General features: G+C 41.3%; 1 protein-coding gene across 1 annotated transcript in view; it reads right to left on the bottom strand.

The window, feature by feature from the left end:
* SORCS3 (sortilin related VPS10 domain containing receptor 3) overlaps positions 1 to 15,103 on the bottom strand; it is a 620,103-nt gene that overhangs the window by 79,361 nt on the left and 525,639 nt on the right. Inside the window, exon 14 of the mRNA XM_066239920.1 lies at positions 3,597 to 3,704. Within this exon, the coding sequence (XP_066096017.1) occupies positions 3,597 to 3,704 (108 nt within the window). The remainder of the gene's footprint in view (positions 1 to 3,596; positions 3,705 to 15,103) is intronic.

Below are 15,103 nucleotides of genomic sequence, written 5' to 3'. Positions count from 1 at the left end.
GACATAGGTAAGGGGGAAGTGGTTACCAGGGAAGGGGGCTGGGGAGAGAGAGGTAGGGGGAGGGGAGTAAAGACAGACAAATATACGATGATGGAAAATGATTTGATGTTGGGTGATGAGTACATACCCAACTAACAGTTCAAATGCTTTAGAGATGTCTACCTGAAACCTATGCACTCTTATTGATCCATGTCACCCCATTAAATTTACTTTTCTAAATAAAAATTTAAAAAATAAAATGAAAAATAAATAATAAAAGAGTTCACCCTCTGGCTGTCTAAAGAGCCTTGACAAAACTTATATCATTTTCATGGTAGAGAAATTCTGAATTTTTTTTTAATTTTTTTTTCGTTTTTTTTAATTTTTATTTTATTTATTCATTTTTAGAGAGGAGAGAGAGAGGGAGAGAGAGACAGAGAGAGAGAGGGGGGGAGCTGGAAGCATCAACTCCCATATGTGCCTTGACCAGGCAAGCCCAGGGTTTCGAACTGGTGACCTCAGCATTTCCAGGTCGATGCTTTATCCACTGCACCACCACAGGTCAGACGAGAAATTCTGAATTTAATAAACAGTTAAGAACAGGTAGCCTGAATTATTTATACTGGTGCAGATGACTGCTTCCCACCTCATGTTAATTTCATGAAAAGACAAATATCTTTCCATCCCAAATCTCATATAAGAAAATAATGCACTGTTCTCGCTCCTTTTCTACCCACTAGCATTTAAAGTATGACGATTGGCGAGGAAGAAGTGGGGCAGCAAACCTGCCATGATCCTGTGAGGTCTTAGTGGGAGGAAAGGGGACTAGGAGGGCTACCTAGACTTTGCAGTAAATGGTCTGGCCCTGAGCTAGCTCTCCCTCACACTCGTGTGACCAGCTAAACTCCATCTGAAGCTGAGGAAATAATATATTCACATTAGAGATGAGATGAACACAGAACTGAAACTGTGGTCTCCAATTTTGCTAGGGAATGCCAGATCATGTAGAAATTAAGAGTACATGTGATATTGTCCAAAGTGATGTCCAAGAGGAGCACACAGTGAGTTCAAATAGGCCTCAGAGAAGAGAATGCAGGAAAAGTCACATGATGAGATGAGGAGAAACCAGAATGAAAGCAGGACCAGGATGGCTCTCTGGTATAGAAACAGGGAATGCCTGACTACAGTCAGGACCCTGGATAGCTCCACTGCCCAAGATGCCCAGACAGGTCAGATTAGGATGTGATGAGCAGCCACATCTGCCTTGATAAACTGAAGCAAGATTGCACAACCTTCTCGAACGTCAGAACCTTGTTTACAGAATTTAAAACTCAATACTTAAATTCTTTGATGTCCACTTCAGAGGAAGTCCTAGAAAAGATGAAAGTTTTCTTTTTATATATCTGGTGATAAAGTGAAGGACGAGAAATAATTTGGAAAAGTCATCTCATGGTCAGAGAGCCTCCTGAAAAAAAGATGGTGGTTTTCCTAGTACTCCATTCACTTACTAAAATTCACAAGAGCAATTTTTAATCTTTTGGTAGAGTATTCGGGTAACATGCCACTTTTCTGTCACATTTATTTAATGTACAAACATGCAAACTCCAAGAGGACATGGGCTCCTTTTTTATTTGTTTATCTAGAACTGTATCTGGCATACAGTAGGTAGCACCAATTATTTTTTACAATGTAACTTTACAAAGTTTTCCCAGGATGCTCGATACTGGCGATTTCTTTCATCTCTGTTCTCTCTCTCTCTCTCTCTCTCTATCTATCTCTCTCTCTCCCTCTTTCTCTCTGTGCGTATACATATGTGTATCAACATGTCTATACATACACTGGCATAGATAGTAACTATACATATATATCTATGTATTTTACAGAATCATTTGTATTTTTATTTATTTTTTATTTATTATTATTATTTTTTTGTATTTTTCTGAAGTTGGAAATGGGGAGGCAGTCAGACAGACTCCTGCATGCTCCCGACCAGGATCCACCCGGCATGCCCACCAGGGGGTGATGCTCTGCCCATCTGGGGCGTTGCTCTATTGCAACCAGGGCCATTCTAGTACCTGAGGCAGAGGCCATGTAGCCATCCTCAGCGCCCAGGCTAGCTTTGCTCCAATGGAGCCTTGGCTGTGGGAGAGGAAGAGAGAGAGAGAAGGAGAGGGGGAGGGGTAGAGAAGCAGATGGGCACTTCTCCTGTGTGCCCTGGCCAGGAATCGAACCCAGGACTCCTACACACCAGGCCGATGCTCTACCACTGAGCCAACTGGCCAGGGCTAATCATTTGTATTTTTAAAAACTTTGTTACTGCCTTCAAACATCTAGAAGTTATACTTTTGCTACATACTCTTGCTGTATATCTTAAATACTGCTTATGGCTCATACACATAAACTTGCAGATAATATTAACTCTTAATAAAGTGATATGACATCTTAATAAGAGAGTCTACTTGATATTAATTATAGGAGTGGGGATGGTGGCAGTGGTACCGCCTGGTGTAGGATCACCATAACTATCCTTCATATCCCCTACATACACATGTGCACACAAACACACACAGGTGATAAACTTTTTAGACATTAAAATTTGACATATTTTTAGAAAACAGTATCAAATTATTATGGTTTTCTTTAATATTCAGAAAGTAATTCATGGCTTTTTCACAGTTTTAAGAACTACTATATCATACCACCTCACTGCATTATAAAGGAGTGTAGAAAACTTTTCACAGCAAATTAATCTGAAGTGTAACAAGAACAGCTGGAAGTGTGAGTGTGTTAGACTGTAGAAGTTTCTCTTAAAATGCTTCCTGTTAGGCCCTGGCCGGTTAGCTCAGCGGTAGAGTGTCGGCCTGGCGTGCAGAAGTCCCGGGTTCGATTCCCAGCCAGGGCACATAGGAGAAGCGCCTATTTGCTTCTCCACCCCTCCCCCTCTCCTTCCTCTCTGTCTCTCTCTTCCCCACCCGCAGCCAAGGCTCCATTGGAGCAAAGATGGCCCGGGCGCTGGGGATGGCTCCTTGGCCTCTGCCCCAGGCGCTAGAGTGGCTCTGGTCATGACAGAGCGACGCCCAGGAGGGGCAGAGCATCGCCCCCTGGTGGGCAGAGCGTCGCCCCCTGGTGGGCGTGCCGGGTGGATGCCGGTCGGGCGCATGCGGGAGTCTGTCTGACTGTCTCTCTCCGTTTCCAGCTTCAGAAAAATTAAAAAAAAAATGCTTCCTGTTTTCTGTATGTCGGCTGTTTTGCTCCCTCTCTCCCTGTTCTTAATCTCTTACTGTAATGTGTGGAAAAAGAGAAACCCATGGAAAGACATAAACTTTCTGTTTGCTTGGGTTTTAAATAAATGACAATTTGTTACAATACTAGTTTAAATTCCATTAGAAACATTAGCATTTCACTGAGTAGCCTAGCTTCTCTACTTGGGTCAGTGGTCTATCGAATCGGTGGCCCAAGCAACAATATTTCCACTTTCTAGATGAGGAAACATTGGCTCAGAGATTTAAATGCTTTGGTTATAGGGTTCCCTGGGAAAAAAAATCCATGGCCTTGGCAGCTGAAAGCAGGAGCCAGGTCTCTGGCCTCCTTTTGACCAAAGGAAAATAAGTACTCACGTCATGATTTGGGTCTCCACTCCAGCCTCCACGAGAGCCCCATCGACAAAGAGAGGAACCGGAGTGAAACCATACTTGTCCCAGGAATGGCCCTCGTCAAAACTCACCCTGGGATAGAAACAGCACATGAAAGAGACAGCTGAAAATAAAACCACTCTCTTCTGCAGCCGTTTTTCAGGTTATTAAATTCTCCTCTGTGTCTTGCTCCCTGGCATTTCGGATTATCAGTGGGCATTAATCTTCCACATCTCCCCATATTATTATGAAATCTGATCAAAACTACATTTCCTGGCCCAGGCAGGGACAACGCCAGGGCTGCAGAAATAGTTCAACAGATTAGAACAGAGAAAACGACCCAAGCAGTGGGACTTGGTGGGTAGAGTGTCACATTTCAAGTCCTCAGAATGGAACCCGAGGTTCAACTTACAGCACAATCAATTCATCCCTTGGAGTTTTTGACACAGATAAATGGAGTAGCACTGAGAGTAACCCATGGAACGGGAGGTGTGTATCTTTCAAGGTCATACCTTAAAAAATTAGCAATTTCCTACCCATTTAGAATGAATGTTAGGATCATTTTCCCTGCCCAATGTCACTTTAAGGGGCTTTGAGGGATGACTATTGAGTGTCTGAGATGTTCTGGGCAGCACTCTGCCACCTTTTGTCCAATGGAAAGAGGAAGGACTGGCCCGTTGCAGATACGACACCAGAAATTCTCTAGGGCATGCGCTAACAACCTGAGCGACTCTGAGGGCTTGCTTCCCTCCTTTTCTACCTTCTTATCAGGTGCCTGACTGCCCTTGACTTAACCAGAGGACACAGCCCAACCACCTTCTCCTCTGGAAAGCTCTTCCTGGCCTCCCTTCCACAGGGCAGCTTCACTTGCTTCATTCCCTGAGATCCTTCTTGCCGAGGTTCATTGTTAATTCTTCTCTGACTCCACAACACAGGATTCCCTGAGTTCAACTGAAAACCTTTGACTTTCCTGTAAGATCCAGACCCTTTTCTATCAAACTGCTGAGTGCTGACTTCTTAACTCATCTTGAATCCCTCAGTTCAACATTATAATCTTGGGAGTTCAGGGAAGTCATGTGTGTCATGTTCACTGAATGGTCTCTGAACACCACCAACATATCATTATTACAGTGTTTCTTTCCAGATATTTCATATATATTATCTAAAAAGATGTCTCACTTTCCCAATGAACTGTGAGCTCTTTGAGGTTAAAGACCATACCATTCATTTTTGTATTCCTAGCACTTAGCAGAAGAATTGGCACATGGTACTATATAAATGTTAAATGAGTCAATGAATGAAAAAAAATAAGGAATGATTAAGAGCACTCTTCTAATCCACCCAAGCATTTCCTCAAGCATGATTTATACCAGCATCCATGAACTGCAAGCAGGAGTCTCTTCCCTGTTACTAATCAACCTACTCAGTCTGTTTTCCACTTATTTACTTCTTTGACTCTCTCTGCCTCTCTGTCTCTTTCTCTTTCTCACTGTCTTATCCTCTCTTTTCCAATATATTGATTCAAAAGAATTATAAAGTCAATGTCTTTACCCACTAGAATAATTAGTCTCTCACACAATTTTTTAAAAATTTATTCACTTTAGAGAGGAGATAGAGAATGAGAGAGAGAGAGAGAGAAAGAGAGAGAGAGAGAGAGAGAGGAGCAGGAAGTATCAACTCCCATATGTGCCTTGACCAGGCAAGCCCAGGGCCCTAAACTGGTGACCTCAGCATTCCAGGTTGACGCCCTACCCACTGCCCCACCCCAGGTCAGGCCTCTCTCAGAACATTTTTATATTTGTGGTGTACCTAGGTCTATATCCAGAAACAAAAAGCACACAGTAGGTCATTAATGTTTTATAGGTTCCTAAATTTTCAGTGTATTCCTTGACTTTCAAAAAAAAGTAACTTTACTGAGATATCTTTGACATATCAAAATCATTTATATGTAAAGTATACACTGTGATGTTTTGATAGATATTATGAAAAGATCACCACAATCAATCTGGTTTCAGGGGCATGTAGGGGCAGGAGGGTAAAAGGAGGTGTTGGGCAAAAGGTACAAAGTTTCAGTCATGTAAGATGAGTGAACAATACTGTCTTGACTTTTAAGAACTCGGTCATTTTAGCTTTGTGTTTATTTTAAAAATAGCCTAAAGGCTAAATAATCATCCAAGCTGACTCAGAAAAAGTTGGGCCGACCTAAGCAGCTTTTCTTGGATATGAGATTCTCATTGCAAAAGTGAAGACAAAGGTGTGATTGGAAATGCACTCTGCTGTTTTTTTGACCCACGCCATCTTGGTTCCTAAATTAATCACAGTTGTTTCAGGGTGTGCCGTGGCCACTAACTAGTTAATTCTGTGTGATAAATCCAGGGAGTAAGAAAATATTTGTTTCATTTCTTATTTGTTTGTTTTGGTGAGTTTGAATAAATCAGTTACTGTCTTGATAGAAAAAAAAGCCAAAGCAAGTTGAAGGCCTCTGTCCTTGTCCCGTTCTCAGAGTTTCCTTACCGACAAAGGTCAGTTATTAACACTAGCAGAGCAAATTGCTGTGCCTCCAGTGGCCCAGGGAAGAAGGAGCATTCATGACACTGACATTAGTAGCAGGGCAGAGAATAGGTATCATTACATTATACGTAAAGATAAGTCACCGCAGAGTAACACAGAGAGACCACCACTGCCTTCCAGCTCCAAAATGGAAGCTGCAAAGGAAATCCAAGCCAAAGACAACGTGAGTAATTGTGGAAGAGACAGGCCTAGCTGTATGAACTGAATTCACATGGAAGAAGCAGAAGGCTGGGGGAGGGGGAAGAAAAAAATGAGAAATGCCGAAATCTAGGTCAGAAAGCTAGCACGTGCAATATCTAAAGTCGAAAGATGACGTAAGGTACATAAGGGGCCAGGTGTCAGAGGTGGGTGAGGAACGAATCCCATGGCTCCCACTATGGTCAGTATACCACTTGCAAATCCAGGGCTGTGCCATTCAGGTGACTTTCTGAGATCAGTATTTTCTAACCCTTGATTAATTATTAAAAATAAAGTAAAACTCCTAAAGAAACTAAAAAAGTAAAATACATTAAGAAAAATTAATCTCTTGAGTATCAGAAATGTGGGTCTGGATGACCTGCCATTTGGGAAAGCGATTAGGAGTTTTTAAATGTTCTGAGGTGACTATATTGAATGGTATATTCCCATGAGATCCCCCTTCTCCTCCTCAGTTCGATAGCTCATTAATGGCCAAGACAAAGGAATTAGGAGTTCCTTCTTAGGTCCCCAGGTGAAATTGAAATTGGTAAGACTGCCAATACTCAGGGAGACAGGAGTGAAGTTATAACTGGTCTCCAAATAGTGGCAAGACAGGGCTACAATCCAAAAATAAAATGTATTTACCAGATATTTAGCAATGCCTTGCAGTGGCACCTCTGCCTGCGGCCTCTGTCCCAAAGAGGGAGCAGTGAATGAGGAAGGGGAGGCCCTAGGGACAGTCAAACTGAGGTTCTGGTTTGAGGAGACAAACAATATGCAGATGAATAGACACAAAAATGTGACTTAGAAAAAAATGTCACGAAGACAATTAAATTAGAGTGATGTGATAGAGAATGATGGAATGGCTACTTTGTATTGGAAATTTCAGAAAGTTCTCTCCAAGGCGGTGACATTTAGGCTGAGATCTGAATTATAATAAGGAGCTAGCAGAGCAAAGATCAAGGTGAGAGCCAACTCCAGAGGGAAGACTTGATGTGAAATGAAGTTGCTGGATGGGGAGAACAGGAAAATGATCAGTGGCTGGAGATTCGTGGGAAAGGAAATTAGCAGAAAGAAATGGAGTAAAAAAAAAATAGGTAAAAGTGAAGTGGGTATCTGGGGAGGGGGATATAGAGGAAGGGCCGGGGGGAAGGGAGTCAAGAGGGACAAATATATGGTGACAGAAAATGATTTGACTTGGGGTGATTGGTATACAACATAATCAACAGTTCAAATGCTATAGAACAGTGGTTCTCAACCTGTGGGTCGCGACCCCGCAGGGGTCGAACGACCAAAACACAGGGGTCGCCTAAAGCCAAACGTATTTTTTCCGATGGCTTTAGGCGACCCCTGTGTTTTGGTCGTTCGACCCCTGCGGGGTCCCGACCCACATGTTGAGAACCGCTGCTATAGAAGCATCTACCTGAAACCTATGTACTTACCCTGTTAAATTTTCTAAATAAAATTTAAAAAAAAATAGGGCTGGGCCAGACTAGACAAAAGATAGGATTTGATTTAAACTTTAAAATATAACTTTTATTTCTCTGCAGTGTGTGGATTGTCAGGGCTCAGAGTGGATGCAAGAAGATACACTGGAGGAAAGTCGAGTAACGGTCAGAGAACAAGAAAGAGAAGAGATTTGGACAAAGGTTTTAACAGTCGAGATAGAAAGAGGTGGAAAGACCTGGGGTATTTACAGAGGTGAAGTGAATCAGATTTGGTGATAGAATGTACACAGATTGCTTGAGCAAAGGAAAGAAATCATGGACAACATGAACTTGGGGGTTAAGCAACTGAGATGGAGAAATGGAAAGAAAAGGGAAAGCAAAGCTTCTTGTTTGTTTGTTTGTTTCTGTTTGGTGCACATGAAGATTTAGACGCTGTTTGGACTTCCACATTGTGACACCATAGAGGGAGGAGACCTTTGGGGGGATGGATCCGGATTTCAGGGAATGATCAAAGCTGAGAATGCAGATTTAGAAGTCACTTATAAGGCAAGACCAAATTAAAGCCTGATACTTAATTTTAAAAAATAAATAAATAAAGGCCCACAGTCAGAGAAAGGAAGATAGCAACTAGTGATAAGGTCAAGCTAAACAAAACTGGGGTCATTGTCAGTCTCAAGGTAAATATTTCCCAGAAATGTCACTCTTGTGAGAGGTAATCAAGCCACTGAGTCTAGCACATGTTCACAGATAGATAACATGCATAATAAGAGAAATTATCCTTCTACCAATCCTAAAGACTGCATTCAATTTCTTTCTATTTTATTCAGTGAGAGGAGGGGAGGCAGAGACAGACTCCCACATTAGCCTCAATTGGGATCCACCCAGAAAGCCCATTAGGGGGCAATGATCTGTCTATCTAGGCTGTTGCTCCATTGCTCAGCAACTGAGCTCTTCTTAGCACCTGAGGCAGAGGCCATGGAGCCATACTCAGCACTCGGGGGCCAACTTGCTCCAGTCGAGCTATAGAAAGGGAAGAGAGAGAGAGAAAGAGAAGTGAGAGGAGTAGGGGTGGAGAAGCAGATGGGCACTTCTCCTCTGTGCCCTGACCTGGAATTGAACCTGGGACATCCACATGCTGGGCCCACATTCTACCACTGAGCTAACCAGACATGTCCATTTAATTTAATTCATTGTAGAAAACTGACAGTCAATGTTATTAAAGGTTGTTCTAGAAACAAGTTACATGAATTGAAGATCACTTAGGGAAGAGAATAGAGATAATTAATTACCATTGTCTTATAATATTTTTTATGAAGAAAGCTTCCAAATAGTTAAACAAATAAACAAAAACAATCATATTTATTGACTACTAAAAATGGACAACGTCTGAATAAAATCTGAGAAAATATAGTTAAGTGCATGCAAATATCAATTGAAAATACAGATAGTATAAGGAAGAAAAGATTTCCATTCTAATGATTCTTCTAAAGATCAGAGTCAACTATATGTATACAAGAATATAAGCTCCCAATATTTTGTGTTTTTCACTGGTATATACCAACCTCTGTACTAATGGTGGATAAATAGTATATGCTCAATGACTATGTGAGGAATAAATTCAAAATGCATAGACTATGTCCTGAGTTGCATGTCTGATTATTTTCCATAACTACAAAGAAATCTCTTGAGGTCCTTTCCAACTGTGGTCCTTTTCACAACTCTAAAAATCACTTGCAATTCTAGAGTGAACATTCTGCAAGATCTGTCCAGCAGAATATGGACTGATAGACAGAAATGACAAGTAGGTTCATTATTGCTCAGCACAAAAATGATCTTAATAAACTAAAATCATTATACACAGGAGAGAAGCTCTCTGTCTTGGGTATTTCCAAGTTGGTCATCACTGTGGTCTCCTGGTGAAGCAGACTAATCCTCTTCAATGTCACAGAGGTATCTGTTACCCCAGATTTGTGGAAGTAGATTTCATGTCTCCTATGATCCCTTCTTGCTCCATGTGTCTATAACTTTATGATATTTAGGTAAGGTCCACTGAAACAGGACACGATCTTCCAACAACCAGCCTCTCCACCCCTGAGGTCTCGAGCACAGAAATAGAATTATAATGGCCATTGAGAATCATTGTTCTTCCCTTCAGTTGAGGTGCATTGTTCTACTCTATTTCCTCGCCATGCATGAGGGGGTGACATTTTAGCCACCTGGAAGGTCTTTAGAATAGCACATGCCTTTCACTTCTCAGAGATACATATTTGTTGGAACTATTGTTTTCATGAGTGTTTCTCTGAACAAAAAGGTGGTGCTCACCATCATTTATAGAAGAACAAAGGAATATAAAAGGCCAGGTGATGTTTCACTTTCAGTTTCCAAGAACATCACATTGAAAGGAGACACTGACAGCTTGTCGGGGCTAAGCAAACGGTAGGATCCCAGTCTACCTGCCGATGAGGAGTCCTGTCTATTGTGGGTTCTCATTAGAGCACGGATGTCGTGGGGCTCCATTATGCACTTCCCTCTAATGCTTCTACGGTATAAAAGCAATACTGAATGGAAGGCTAACCTGAAAAAGCACTTAGGTTCTAATATTTATGTGTCCAAATGTACATGCTCACAGATAGATGGGTTCATTTGTAGGCTGTTTTGTCTCATGCATATCTAGCTCCCTATCATTTCAGTTTATAGGAAACAGCAGGCCTTGTTAGCCTAGCTGAGGTTTCTCCCACTTTTCAATTAGGATTCCTATTTTCTCTGAAAGGCAATGTAGCTATTATTTAAATTTGAGAGCCACAACACCCTTGCATGAGAGTGGGTAGACTGGTGTCTTTTTCCTATGCAAATATATATCTGTATACAAAATACTGTCAGTCCGACAATAGAAAATAACAATGAAGGAATTACTTAACCTTTCTGCCGATCAAAATGAGTTATGTGTTGATCGTGAAGGTTGGGACTTTATTTTAAACTCCTGTAATGAAGAAACTGCATTTGAGTTTCACAAGCTTGCAATTCATGAGCAGGAGACAAAACCAGTCAAGAATTTCCTAAAGAAACTTTGATGATAATGTTATATGGTCAAGCCCTTACAAAACACTGACTAACCCTTTAAAACAGAAGGTCAAAGGGGAATTCCTCAATGAGTTTTTTGAGGTTGTTTTCTAACATGCTCAAAAGCTGGTATTTAACCACTTAGGCATAATTTTAGAAAGGTATTTATAGACAAACAAGTAGCAGAAATAGTGGGTGGTCCAAGTTCAGGAAAACATTTGAAGCATTTATGACAAATGACAGTGTCAATGTCTTTTATATGGAGAAAATGTTGTCTTAAAAGCTGACTTTGAAAAATTATTTTTAATACTATGTAAGTTGGAATAGGCGAACAAATAGAGGGTGATATTATCATTATTGTAAGAGGTAATTCAATGGAAATGCAGTTATTTATATTTATAGAAATATTTCTCACCAACAGAAGAGATACATCATAGAACAAAATTCAAAATTAGTATTGATGACTTTGAAAGACATGATTTGATCCTACTTACATATCCCTGACTGAATATTAAATAAATTTTCCACTTTAGCTGGTTTCCCTCCAGAAATTCCCAGACAACTGCTCCTTTTGGAAGTGATCAGGTCTCTGGAGAGAAACTATCACAGAACACACCGAATAGTCAGAAGTAAGGATGCTAAGAGTGACCAAAGCCAAAATCCTATAGTCCCTCTGCTCTTGCCACTAAGGAGATAGATTCCTAAAAATCAATGATTAAGGGAGGTGATGGTCAAGTGTAAGTTGAGGTTGCCACCCTCTTCTCCTAGAACTTAAGTGGAAGAAACCTGCCCAGTTATGTCTGTCCGCAGAGCATTTATCAATTCTCTTATGAAGATTTTGATGGAGGTCCTTAAAACATCATGACAGGGGCTGAGAAACCTTACCTTTCTTGGTTATAACCTAATCACCTTATTTTAAGAGTCAAAGAGTCAAGCTGTCCTTTCTGAGAGTGTGAGTCCTACTCAGCCCTCAGCAGAGATAGCTCTTCTCTCCACTGAGAGAGGTAGGTCTTCATAGTGGAAGGAATTACCTACAGGCTCAACACAAATCCCTTGAACTGGCAATAAGTTCTTCTGAGTTCTACCTACCCATATTCACTTTCTTAATTCCTAACAAATGGACTCTTCTGAACATTTTCTCCTTTTCTGAATTCTGGCTTTGATAAGAGTTTTCTCTTACTTTAGCATTCTTTTTTTTTTTTTCTGAAGCTGGAAACGGGGAGAGACAGTCAGACAAACTCCCGCATGCACCCGACCGGGATCCACCCGGCACACCCACCAGGGGCGACGCTCTGCCCACCAGAGGGCGATGCTCTGCCCCTCCGGGGCGTCGCTCTACCACGACCAGAGCCACTCTAGCGCCTGGGGCAGAGGCCAAGGAGCCATCCCCAGCGCCCGGGCCATCTTTGCTCCAATGGAGCCTTGGCTATGGGAGGGGAAGAGAGAGACAGAGAGGAAGGGGGGGGGGGTGGAGAAGCAAATGGGCGCTACTCCTATGTGCCCTGGCCAGGAATCGAACCCAGGTCCCCCGCACGCCAGGCCGACGCTCTACCGCTGAGCCAACCTGCCAGGGCCTAGCATTCTTTTTTAAGTATCAGCCCTCATGCCACCAGTGTCATGATATCCCCTTTCATATCAGGCAGAACTTCGCCTTCCTTTAGGACCACAGCAATACAAACATCCAGCATCCTTTAGCAAGCATTGCTTTGACTTGTGTTGCTATGCGGACTATCTAAACTTCTTGACTATGATCTCCCAGTAGTCAGAGCCATATGATAAGCCTCTGTGTACTCATTAAAGTGTCTGGGAAACTAGTAATTAAAACAGGAGAACATCCATTACAGAGACCCCATGTAGTGCTGCTTGGTACTAACTGTGTAGCCTTGAGCAATATGTCTGCATTTCTCTGACACTATAAATATGTTATAAAAAGAGTACCCACACACATAGGGTTGTTTCCAGAAATAAATCTGAACATTCATGTAATGGTTTAGAACAGTGTTGTGAATGTAATAATCCCTCAGTAAATGCTGACAGTCATTAATGTCACCGAATGCCACTCCTCTGATACTGCCCAAAGAGTGTATGATCAACAGTAAAAGGATGATGAACAATTACATTGGGGACTTTTACAAGCTCCTTCTTGAGTTGGTAGAGCCCTTTTCTTACAAACAGTTCCATGTATCTGTTTAAAATGTATTCTCATAATCTCTAAAAAGATATAGTGGTAAATGTAACCATTTTACTTCACACTAGATTGAGCTCTAAGAAACTGACAATAGCCTGACCAGGCGGTGGCTCAGTGGATATAGTGTCGGACTGGGAAGCGAAGGACCCAGATTTGAGATTCTGAGGTCACCAGTTTGAGCGCGAGCTCATCTGGTTTGAGCAAAGCTCACCAGCTTGAGCCCAGGGTCACTGGCTTGAGCAAGGGGTTACTCGGTCTGCTGTAACTCCCGGTCAAGGCACATATGAGAAAGCAATCAATGAACAACTAAGGTGCCACAACAAAGAATTGATGCTTCTTATCTCTCTCCCATCTTGTCTGTCTGTCCCTATCTGTCCCTCTCTCTAACTCTCTCTATCTCTGTGACAAAATAAAATAAAATAAATTAAAAAAAGAAACTGACAATATTTCACCATTTTTTGACTTACAAAAATGGCAATTTCATATGATTTATCTTAGATGGCCAGATTGAGAGAAACCTTCTTAAGCCTTTACCAAGGTGATTAAAGTGTAGATTTGGCACCTGGGGACCCTAGGCCAGTGGTCGGCAAACCATAGCTCGCAAGCCATATGCGGCTTTTTGGCCCCTTGAGTGTGGCTCTTCCACAAAATACCATGTTTGGGCACAAAAGCCAGCTTAGGAGTACCCTAATTAAGTTAATAATAATGTACCTACCTATATAGTTTAAGTTTAAAATTTTTGGCTCTCAAAAGAAATTTCAATCACTGTATTGTTGATATTTGGCTCTGTTGACTAATGAGTTTGCTGACCACTTCCCTAGGCCATTTACTGATTATAAACTGATGCTTCCCAGTAAAGTCTTTAGAATTCTTACTCTACAGTTCATGGGCCTGGAATTTAATGTAAGCTTCATCTTCTAGCCTTTCGATAATCCACTCCCAACTGTACTCTAGACAGCAAATTCTCTACCACCAAATATTCACTCTCAAATGTTCACTTAGTTGAACCTGAAATTCTTTCCCTTCAGGATATAAACACACATGAGACATATCTAACCACTGCCCTAAACAAAAGTAAATAAAAAGAGCAATATCATCATAAATAAATCATCATAAAAATCATCATCATAATATATTCTCACTCAGCTATTTGTTCTCACTAGAGAGTCATGTGTGTGTGTGTGTGTACACATTCAACTCCATTCCATAAATACTTTATTTTTTTATTTTTTTATTTTTTTAAATTTTTTTTATTATTTATTCATTTTAGAGAGGAGAGAGAGGGAGTCAGAGAGAGAGAGAGAGAGAGAGAGAGAGACAGGGGGGAGGAGCTGGGAGCATCAACTCCCATATGTGCCTTGACCAGGCAAGCCCAGGGTTTCGAACCGGTGACCTCAGCATTTCCAGGTCGACGCTTTATACACTGCGCCACCACAGGTCAGGCCTACTTTATTTTTTTAATATTTATTTATTAATTTTGAGAGAGAGAGAGAGAGAGAGAGAGAGAGAGAGAAATATCAGTTTGTTGTTCCGTTTATCTATGCATTCACTAGTTGATTCTTCTATGTTCCCTGATCAAGTATCAAACCTGCAACCTTGGTGTGTCAGCATGCCAACTGAGCTACCCAAACAGGGTCATGATCTCTCTATGTTACCCCATTGCTTATCACTTAGTCATTCACTAATAAATCTATTGCAATCTACCTTTTAACCCCACCTCTCTTTTGAATCTACTCTGACAAAGATCACCAATGACATCTCATACTGATTTATCCTAGCTCGTTTTTCACTCCATAACTGACTTTATCTGATTATAGAACTTGGTGCTATTGATCACCTTTTCTTTCAGCATCCATGAAAATATTTCTGCTGTGTTTCTATCTTTTTGGCTATTTCTTCTTAGTCTTTCCCATAATTTATTCTTCTACTCTGCATTTTGTGTTCATCAGTGTTTCATAGTAGTCTCTGGTTTCTCCTTGTGGTACCCACCTTCTTGAGGCATTGAGCCCACTACCATGGCTTCAACAACCACCTAATGGCTAAATGAC

The sequence above is a fragment of the Saccopteryx bilineata genome, chromosome 7 (genome assembly GCF_036850765.1).
Source record: "Saccopteryx bilineata isolate mSacBil1 chromosome 7, mSacBil1_pri_phased_curated, whole genome shotgun sequence".
In the NCBI taxonomy this organism is placed as follows: domain Eukaryota; kingdom Metazoa; phylum Chordata; class Mammalia; order Chiroptera; family Emballonuridae; genus Saccopteryx; species Saccopteryx bilineata.
Note: the sequence above shows the minus strand (reverse complement) of the source record. Positions and strands in the feature narration are given on the sequence as shown.